Here is a 10,280-nt window from a genome sequence, read left to right as displayed (position 1 = left end):
GGGCGCGGGCGCGGCGGGGGCGCGGCCGGTGCAGCAGCTGCTGGAGCTGTACTGCCGCGTGCCGGGCGTGCGCACCATCCGCGCCGACAACATCCTCATCATCGAGTCGGCGCCCGACTTCCCGCCCGCCGCCCCCGGCCCCGGCCCCGGCCCCGCCGCCCACATTCGCGCCGCCGAGGTCCTGGTGTACGAGGCGCCCCCGCCGCCCGGGCGCGTCAGCCGCCTGCTCCAAAAGTTCGACCCGCCGGCCCCGCCGCGCCGCCGGGAGAGCCCGGAGCGCGGTCGGCCCCCCCGGCCGCCGCCCGCCGACCCCGCGGCCGACCCGCGCGTGGGCGAGCGCGCCGCCTGCCTCGAGCCCGAGCGCCGCGGTGCGGGCCCCGGGACCCGGCGCAGCGACTTCCTGCAGAAGACCGGCAGCAACTCTTTCACCGTCCACCCCCGGGGTCTGCATCGCGCCGCGGTCGCTCGCCCGCCCCTCAATGGGCCTGCGGCCCCCGAGACCCGGGCCGGCGCTGCCAACGGCCTCGCGGGCTCTGCGCCCGCGCCGGGCGAGTGGAAGCCAAAGGTGGAGTCGGGGGATCTTCCCGCCTGCCCGCCCCTCAGCCCTAGGACCCCCAGTGCCACTCCAGCCGCGGCCCCGGCCTTGCCCACGCCCAGCCCTGCCAGTGCCACTCCCAGCCAGCGCCAGTGGGTCTCTGCGGCCACCAGCGCCAACGACTCCTTCGAGATACGACCGGCCTCCAAACCGGACATGGACGTGATTCCCACCGGGGACATTCAAGCCCGGGCTCTGGCCAGCCTCCGTTTGAACTCCCGCAACTCGTTCGTGTTCATCCCCAAGCACAAGGTCTCTGGGGCCCCTCCTACAGAAAGAAGGCACACTGTGGGCCTGCCGGAGGGAGAGGTTGGCTGGGTCTCCCAGCGTCTGGAGCGTGAAGCCCAGCTGGTGTCAGAAGTGGATGGCACACCTGGCCATGGAAGGAGCCCCTTGGGGGTTGAGGAGGGGGGCTGCCCCAGGCCAGCCACTGCCCTCCTGGACCAGGCCATTAGGTGGCAGAGGGCGTCCTCACCACCCCCATCCCCACCAGTGGCCACCGAAGCTGAGCCTGCCCAGGGCTTTGGGGTTCCCGGCTTGGCCAAGAATGGCAGGAAGCATGGGAGGCCAGGGCTGCCCATCACCTTCATCGATGAGGTGGACTCAGAGGATGAGGTCTCCCAGGAAGCCAAACTGCCCTGCTCTGGGGCCGGTGCACCTCCCTGGTACCACTCCCGCCCGGCCAGGCCTGGGCACCCGTCAGAGCTCCAGCACCGAGGTGGCAACACTTTCACGGTGGTGCCCAGGAGAAGGCCAGGGGCCCTGCAAGCCAACAGGGAGCCTGTGCCACTGGAGGCAGAGAAAGAGGAGGTGGGTAGCCTCTCAGAGCCCCCTGCTGTCCAGGGAACTGCACTGAAGAAACGCTACCCCACTGTGCATGAGATCGAGGTGATTGGCGGCTACCTGGCCCTGCAGAAGTCTTGCCTCACCAAGGCTGACTCCTCAAGAAAGAAGGTCAGTGGTGGGGGCAGGGTCACTGGCCGGGAGGAGAGAGGTGATGGGTCACACAGCTGAGGGTATAGTATGTGCCCTGTTCCCAGGACAACTGGCCTGGGCAAGGGGTGGTTTCTACATGGCCTGGAGGTGAGATGGGCCTCAGTGGCTCTTCAGGCTCCAGGAGGGGCTCAGCTGGGGGGAATCCCTGGCCTGGGCCCCAGAGAAGCTCCGATAAACCAGGGGCCATGGGGACGGCTTGCCTACTCTATGTCGAAAGGCTGTTGGGGATGGTCAGCCCCGCCAGCACTGTGGCTGCCTGTTGGTCCGTGCAGTTCCGTTTGGAATTGGCTGGGCAGGCCTGACCCATTGTGGGTCTAGCTGGGAGAAGTTCTCTTGGGCCTGGTAGCTCTGTCCTGGCCCTGGTTTTGAGAGGGTAGTCTGGTGTGGTCTCCTGGAGTCCTGGCTTATGGGTGTAGCAGGTGCCAGGATGAAGTGCAAAGAGACAGGAGGCCTGTGATTCTGGTGGGGTCGGATCCCTGCCTTGCTGTTAGCTTGTGGGCGCAGCACAGGGAGCCATTCGGAAGGGGCTGTCAACTCCCCAGAAGGTTCGCTGGCTGAAGCTCAACCGGACCTGGCCTCGGGCAAGTGATTATTGAGTTCCTGGTGTGTGTCAGGCCTAGTCTGAGCCTGGGGTGTGATGCTGGGGAACAATGAAGATGCCCCCTCACTGGGGAGGAGGGGCCTAGGGCAGAGAGGGACCCAGGTGCAGGGCCAGGAGTCCTGTGGGAGCCTCACTCTCTGGGCAGCCCTGCCTGGTGGCCTGGAACTCTCTGAACACAAGAAAACGTTCTTCAGATTCTTCCTGGTCAGTCTAGCTCCTGTGTCTGGCCCTGGGGCAAATTCCAAGGCCAGCCCCACATGACCCCATCAGCAGGTGCAGGGCAGATGCGCCTTTCCCTGGAACTGAGATGGCACTTAGCAGGCTTCTCCTTTGGCTGCTGGTGTCTAGGCTGGCCCCTGGGGCCATCTCTGCCCCCAACCTCAGTTGCCTTGGGGTGATGGGGATGGTGATGTGACTCGAGTCAAACCTAAGCACCCTCACCATTGCCTTGCTGGCTCAGTCTCATCAGATGCACCACCTCCTTCCTCTGTTTGCTTCCTTTCCACCTTCTGCCTCAGTTGGCCTTGGTACAGTCCCTCCCTGTGTCATCCTTCTCTTTGGGTAAGGGCATGAGCACTCCTGCCAGCTCCATCTGCCGGCTCAGACATCCGTGCCTGTCTCCCACAGTGCTTCCGGTGGGCCCCCCACCCTTCCCGTGTGCCTAACCTTGCCTCACCCTTTTTTCTGTGACACAGGCCATGACTCTCCCACCCTTGCCCCTGCCCTTTCCCTTGGAGGTGCGGTCCACCCAGCAGCCTGGCTGCCGCCTCCACCCCCCTTGTCTTCTCGTCCCTCTCCTGCTTCCTGACCCTTGACCCTGGCCACCGTGGGAGGTGGTCCTTTCCCATGTTGGCCCAAGAAGTGGAGGTGATAACAGCTCCCTGCCTCGTAGATGAGGAAGCTGAGGCTGGCAGAGGCCATGGAGCTTATGGGGCAGAAACTGAGTGCAGGGTTCTGTTCTAGAGCCCTGGCCTTAATGTGGCTATCCTTCTACCCTGAGCCTGGCTCTCCTGGGGCTGGAGAGTTGCAGCCTAGAGCCTGGTCATCCCCCCCAGCTGGGGACGGGGTCACTAGTGGCAGTGGGTGGGGCCATAAGGCAGGAAAAAGTGACAAGAAGAAGCCAACCCCAGCCTGGAGGGAGAGGGACTCAGATCAGCATGAGGGAGTTGGGGGTCCAGATGGATGACGCCTGGCATGGCCAAGTGGCCTGGCTAGGGCCCTGCCAGAGCAGCACGACGCGCTGGCAATGACTTCCTGCCTGGACATGTGCCAGCTGCCCTGCCCAGGGAGAGCCGGAACACCTGTTGGTGGGACGGAGGTCTGGGGCTGCCCAGCTTTTCAGAGCAGCTTGCTGGCCTCGGACTGCCCCCTGTGTTCTGCCCCTTCCCTGTTGTCCCTCCTGTCTGTGGCCCCTGGGCATTCCTCCTGCTGCTTCTCCAGGCCCTGGGCCACTGGGCCTCATCCTCACCCAGACCACTCCAGCCAGCCTGTGGTTTGTGTCACTGTCTTGCTCCCCCCAACCCCGGCTGAGGATGTGATGGGCTGGAGGCTCACGTTGACCCCTGTATGGCTGACTGACCGGGGGCAGTGGTGGGAGGTGCTGGTGCTTTTTCTGGGGGGCCATGTGAGGTTCAGCTCTGCAGGGGGCTGTCTGGGCAGCAGAGGTCGAGGGAGCCTGCCCCTGGGTTGGCACTTCAGTAGAGGCTGTTATGCCCTCGTCTGGCCTTAGAGGGCTACAGACCTGCCCTGTGTGGTGGGGGCGCCCGCCATGTAACTGGGAGGCCTGCCTGGTGGGTACCTGTCCCTGTCCCCACTTAGTTATCTTTTGGCAGAATGGCGGATGTCCTTTCTCTCCCTCTCTCCCTGGAGGGCCAACCTGGGGCTGGCTGCTGCAAGGTGTTGGGCCACGCCCCCTCACCCCTGCCGCTGCCCCAGGGTTCCTGTGGGTGGGGCTGTCAGCAGCTGCCCACACCACCTCCCCTGCTTGGTGCTGAGCACCTCTCCCTTTTGTGAGGTGCCACCTGGACTCTTGCCTGTCTGGCGGCTCCTTCCCCTCCCCTTTCCCCTGCTTACCTTCTTACCTACCAGTCCTTTGCCCAGTCTGAGCATAACAGCGTGCCCAGGGCTCAATCCTCGACACCCTGGGCCATCCACCCTCACCTGTGGTGCAGTCGCCACTCCAGCACCCCAACTTTGCTGGCCCAGCCTTGGCCTTTAGCCTCACTCCGGTCTTCAGACCTTTGGGGCTCCTGCCGTTGGGGGCCTGCTCCCCACCAGTTCTTCCTAATGAGGCTGTCTCCTTACTAGCGTGGAGCGCCACACCCACTGCCATGCGGGGTGGGGTACCAGGCTTCTTGAGGTGCTGCGGCTACATTCCTGTCCTCCGGCCTGCTTTCCCGCCCTCCCTGCTTCCCCCCTGGCATAGGGTCTGCCCTGGGTTAGGGGCTGCAGTTGACTCAGGGTGTCCCACCTGGGCAGCTGTGGGAACTTTGGTGGGGGCTGTGTGGTGGTCCTGTTGCCCCTTGGAACTCGAGCTGAGTGAGGGATGGGAGTGGGCACATGTGTGCTGGGGAGTGAGGGGCACAGCGGGGTGCTCACCCCCAGCCAGGGCTGGCCTGCTTGGCCCAGAGTCCAGGGTGGACACCCTTCGGTAACCTGAGCTGGGTGTGCATGGGTGGGGCGAGGTGAGAGGGAACAAAGGGCCTGTGAGAGCCGGGAGGTGGGCCGGGCCGGGACCCACCTGCTGCTGCTTTCCGGTGCAGCGGGCAAAGTCCCCAAGAGCCAGGTGACCAGGTGTGTGCAAGTGCCAGCCCCGGGCCACGCCCCTCCAACCCGTCCGATCTGCCTGGGTCTGGAGGCTGGCCCCCCAGCAGCGTGAGTCATGGGGCGTCCTGTGACCCACAGACCTGCACCCACGAGGAGGGAGGCTTGTGAGAACTGCCCTGCCGCCTGGTCAGGCTGTGCCAGGCTCGGTGCCTGCGTGCACCCAGCCCCCTCAGTCTCCCTGCTGGGAGCTAGTCATGTGGACTAATGAGGGCACGCTAATCCAGCCGGGCCCTGGCAGCTGGCCCTTCCCGTATCTTCAGTAGTGGGGGATGGGCCCAGAAAGCTCAGGGTCGTCAGGGCAACACCATGTACCCAGGGGTGACTGGGAGCCCAGTTCACTGTGGGGCCTTGGGACAGGAGGGTGCCCCTGGGCTGGTAGCCCTATCCTGCCTTGGGCTCCTCTTGGGGTATCTGTCCCTGAGTCCCAGAGGGCCAGTCCTGGAGAGCCAGGCAACTCCATCCCCGAACTGGCTGGCAGTGAGTGGGCACCTGTGGGTTCTGGTAGTCACCCCCCATGACACTCTCTGTCTTGTTGGCCTCCTGGAGCAGGGCAGCTGGAGGTCTGGGGGGGCTGCCAGGGAATAAGTAAGGTGAGGTATAGTATGCCTTTGAGTGACAGGAGCAAACATCTCACTCCTGATTGGCTGACTCAGGTGGTCTGCTCAGGTCCCTGACTGCTTGGCTGTGCAGACAGCTGGGGAAAGGGGAGCTGGGACGAGGCGGCCGGGACTAGGCCAGCAGCTTGCCCGGCAGGTGACTGTATGTGAGCCGTGCTGAGATGGGGGAGATCAGGAGCTTGGTGGGTGGGTAGGGGTGCCCACGCTGGGCTGCATGTGCAGGTGTGGCTGTGGGAGGAGAGGGGCAGGAGCAGGTGCCCTTGTTTCTGGACCCTGGCTCAGCAGGACAGTGCCTCCCACTCTTGGTGGGTCCTGCATGTGTCCTCCGAGGCCAGTGCCAGGGTCCCTCTGCTGCCCCAGGCTGCAAGCCCTGCCCTCCTATGTGGCCCCTCCTCATCCTGCTGTCCCTGGGCCCCATGGTTCTCTGCCTCGGGGCCTGGCTTCTGCCTCTGGCTCCTTCCAGGGGAGGAGGAGGAACTTGAGCTGGCCGCTGGTGTCCTGTGCCCAGGAGTTTAATATTTCGAGATCCAGCAGGGCTGCTCCCATCTGCTGCAGGCGGGTGGCTCTCGTATTCATTACCGACCCGTTGGGCCCAGCCGAGCCCTGCTGAGTAGGCCTGGGGGGCATGCAGCTCTTGTGGGGAGCCAAGTCCCTGGTTGGGGAGGGCGAGGATCCTGACCCTGAGTGTCTCAGCCCTTCTGCTGATGCTTTCCCCACTGCCCATCAGGACCACCAGCTTAGCCTGGGCTCTGAGGCTGCTGGAAGACGGAAGGAATTTGCTTGGGTGTGAGATCTTGAAGCCTGCAGAATGGGCAGGGTGGATGAGGGCCAGAGGGCTGCCTGGGTGGGAGAAAAGGGTCAGTGACCCCCACTTGGTGCAGCCTTGGACCAACGCTGACTCAGTTTGTAAAGGGGGTAAGGGGGTGACAGCACTTGGTGCCACCTTCCTGGTGCTGGCACATAGCAGCTACCCAGCTTTGGCACCTTGTGGGCCCTTAGGGGACCTTGAGGGCCTGGCCTTGGGTGTGCCAGGCCCTTGACCAGCAGTGGTGGTCCATACTGAGCTGGGTGAGCAGAGTTGTGCAGGTGCCAAGCAAGCCAAGATGTTGTAAACTCAGTTCTGGAGAAAGGCTCCTCTGAGGATGTAGCCGCCCCCCCCCCCCCCAAGGATGTGGGCCCCCATGTTCAGTCTCTCTTGGACCCTGCTCCAGCCATGGAGCCACTAAGTGGGAGGAGATGTGGCTGGTGCTCTGCTTCCTTGAGAAGGCAGCCCTCTGACCCTTGGAGCTGCCTTAGAGGCTTCTGGAGACCCCAAGACTTGGGGCTTCTTGTGCTGGCTGGGGTCTGGTCCCTGGGAGGGGTGGGTCACTTGGGGTGATCTGATCCTGGGCCTGGGGTGTGGGTAGGGGACAGGTGGCGGAGAGGGGATGGGTGGGGCCTGGGTGCAGGGGTTTGGACACACTGGCCCTGGGTCTGCCGTGGGCAGCCAGACCCAGCCCTCCTTGGGTCCCTGTGGCCTGGTCCTGCAGGGTCCAGATGGAGAGGTTGTCTCTGAGGAGGGGCGCCCCACCTCTCAGAGCCTCTGAAGGGCTGATGGTGTGTTCTGCTACCTGCTCGGGGCTGACGCCCTTCACTGTGCCCCTCAAGGTCCCTGCACTGGCTCGGTCTGGCTAGAGGAGCCCTGGCGGCCAGGCAGCAGGGCCCTTGCTGACATGCCTTCTGCCCCTAGATGAAGATCTCCTTCAACGACAAGAGCCTGCAGACCACATTTGAGTACCCTTCCGAGAGCTCTCTGGTGCAGGAGGCGGAAGCTGAGGAGGAGGAGGAGGAAGAGGAGGAAGAAGGGGAGGAGGAGGAAGAGGAGGAGGAAGGGTCAGGCTCAGAGGAGGTGTTGGAGAAGCCTTTTGCACTCTTCCTGCCCCGAGCCACATTCGTGAACAGCGTGGGGCCCGAGAGCCCTCGGCTGCTGGACAGCAGCTCAGGTGAGTGCCCACCTGCTGGAATGGGCAGCCTTGTGTGTAGCCTGGGCCACATGTCCGCGCATCCACACGTCCACGCGTGTACCCCTCGGTCCGCAGGGCTGTCCAGCTACACTCCAAAGCACACCATGGCCTTCAGCAAGTGGCAGGAGCAGACACTGGAGCAGGCCCCCAGGGAGCTGGAACCCGCACTGAAGGAGGTCATGGTGAGCCAGGGCAGGGTGGGTGGATGCCCAGGGTGCAGGTCTGGGTGGGGGTGGTCTCTAAGGCCTGGATGAGCCCCATTGGCTGTCTCTGTGCTCTCTCTCAGCTCACCCCCGCCAGTCAGAACGACCTCTCGGACTTCCGCAGCGAGCCAGCCCTCTATTTCTGACCCCGGCCCTGCCAGGACGGCCAAGGCTGAAACCCAGGAGCTCTGCACCCCTCTTCTGCCCTGCTGGGCTCTGTGCCCCATATCGCACCCTCCCTTCTTGGGGCCTCACAGCCATGCTGGTACTCAGGGCCTGAGCCTGGAGCACCCGGGGCTCCTCTTTCTCTTGGGGCCGTCTGGGTCTTGCTCTCTGGCCCTGGTTTGGGGGCGCTGCCTGTGGAAGAGGGATGGGGTCCTGGCGGACGCTTTGCCCAGCAGCTGCCAAGCGTGTCTGAGGTGAAGAGCTGGCCTGGCTGCCTGTCCCCTGCAGGACTCCAAGCCCCCTCAGCCCACACTCCTCATGGCAGAGCTCAGCCTGCCCCCTTTGTGATGAATGGCAAGTCTTTTCTTGCCTCTGATGATGGACTCAATAAACAGCACTGGACGAGCTGCCTCTGCCTTTCTTGCATGGCCCTTGGCCTGAGAAGGGGGCGGAGAGGTGGTCACCTGCAGGAGGCCACAAGGGTGTGATGGGGCCCAACTTAGACATCTGCTCAGGTGTAGGAGGGGCCCTGGGTGGCACCCCCATCCTGGTGGTCCAGGCTCTCATTCCCTACAAGCCCACTCGTCTGGTTTCTCTCAGCTACCCTGTCGCTCGGGAGAGGGCTTCCCTGTGTCTGCCCCCACCTCTGGAGCAGCCCTCTCTCCACAGGGCTGGCACAGGGGGAGGTATCATGGAAGTTGGGACACCAGGCCTGCTCTCTGGGGTCTGGAACTCCATGTGCTCAGGGCGGCAGGCGTGGGAGTGCTGCAGCTGTTGGGTCTGAAGGGCCAAGAGTCTGGGATGGGACAAAGGTCAGGGCAGGGGGTGGGCACAGCCTCAGGGATCTTGCCTCCCATTTGGCTTAGAAAGCTCCCTGACCCACGGGAGCCTGCTGCAAGGCTGTGACAGGCAGACCGCTCCCCTGGTGTCAGTACTAGTGGCTGGCCGGGAAACCCGACAGATCTGATGGAAGGTGACAGGAGACACAGAGCTGCCCACTGGGGAGCAACTGCAGGCTGACACTGGGGCCATTTGCAATCCAGGCCTCAAATGACAGTCTCTCCCTCCTGGAGAGTCAAGCCCATGAGAAATGCCACCTGGCCAGGCTTGGGAGGGAGGACAGTGTTTTCGGGGTATTTTCTTGGTAGGAGTGGACCCAGTTTTCTCCAGACTCTTCACTAACATGCTTCCCAAGTCTGCCCAGCCCACCCTGGGCAGCAGCTGCAGGAACCCCAGCAGGGCTGACAGGCCCACAGAGACAGAGCCAGAGAAGAGCCAGGATGGAGGGCTGGGCCCCAGGCCACATGTAAAGCTGGAAGTGGACACACTTGGTGTGTGGCCAGGGAGGGCGGAAGGCAGTGGTGCCATTGAGGTGAGCACAGTTTGGAATCAGGGAGCTAGGGTGCAATCCTTGCTGGGGGACCTCAGCCCAGGAAGGGTGTCTCCCTGGGCCAGGCCTTATGCTGGACACCAGGGTGTGGCAGAGACCAGGATAAGGATGAACTGTGTGCTGGAGTCAGGGGAAGGGAGCCAGGGGCCCTGGTCGGGGGAGAGAGTGGACAATGATGGTCATAGGAGATCCTCAGGGGCACCCTCAACTTTGTCCTCAAGGCCAGTGAGGCTGGTCACAAGGAAAGCCACTCCAGGCTCTCCTCTCTCCCTCTCACAGAGGAGCTACACCACAGCTGATAAGAGGCTCATGTTCTGGCTCTCAGGGTGTTCGGCAGCCCCAAACTCCTGACACAAGCAGCAGGCTGGCATGGATCTTTCAAAGACAACCTTTATTAACAGTCACAGGCCACAAGGGCGAGGTCTAAGGTGAAAGAAGAGCCGCAGCTCTTCCCCCACTCACCTGGCCTGGGCACCCGCTGGCGGAGGGACAAGGTGAGGGGCCTCCCATGGTGGTGAGACTACAAGCAGGACCCTCCCCACAGCCCAGGGGGGTGTGGGGGCCTCAGAGAGGCCCTGAGTAGAGCTGGCCCATAGCTTGCCCTCCCTGCAGCCTGTGAGGGCAGGGCCAGGACCCCCACTGATGGCCTGTGCCCAGAGCTTTTCTTGTCACCCAGGGCCAGTGGAGGTTGGCAGCTGCCTCTCTTGGCACCCAAGACAGCGAAAGAAGACAGCTGCTGTCATGAAGAACAAAGACATTGTGAAGACAGACTTGCTGGGGGCCGAGTCATTGATGGGTACAGTGGAGACAGGGCCCTCCCCACCTGTGGCCTCATCAGCTGTCCTTGTTGCCTCCACTGCTTTTCTGCTCAGAGGCTGTGGCTT

General features: G+C 63.4%; 1 protein-coding gene across 1 annotated transcript in view; it reads left to right on the top strand.

The window, feature by feature from the left end:
* TPRN (taperin) overlaps positions 1 to 8,413 on the top strand; it is a 14,830-nt gene extending 6,417 nt beyond the window's left edge. The window contains exons 2-5 of the mRNA XM_046640575.1: positions 1 to 1,549; positions 7,365 to 7,617; positions 7,714 to 7,820; positions 7,925 to 8,413. The exon at positions 1 to 1,549 is cut by the window's left edge and continues 12 nt beyond it. Of these exons, the coding sequence (XP_046496531.1) occupies positions 1 to 1,549; positions 7,365 to 7,617; positions 7,714 to 7,820; positions 7,925 to 7,987 (1,972 nt within the window). The 3' untranslated portion in view covers positions 7,988 to 8,413. The remainder of the gene's footprint in view (positions 1,550 to 7,364; positions 7,618 to 7,713; positions 7,821 to 7,924) is intronic.
* Positions 8,414 to 10,280: the final 1,867 nt, after the last annotated feature.

This window comes from Equus quagga, chromosome 1, assembly GCF_021613505.1.
Source record: "Equus quagga isolate Etosha38 chromosome 1, UCLA_HA_Equagga_1.0, whole genome shotgun sequence".
Classification (NCBI taxonomy): domain Eukaryota; kingdom Metazoa; phylum Chordata; class Mammalia; order Perissodactyla; family Equidae; genus Equus; species Equus quagga.
Note: the sequence above shows the minus strand (reverse complement) of the source record. Positions and strands in the feature narration are given on the sequence as shown.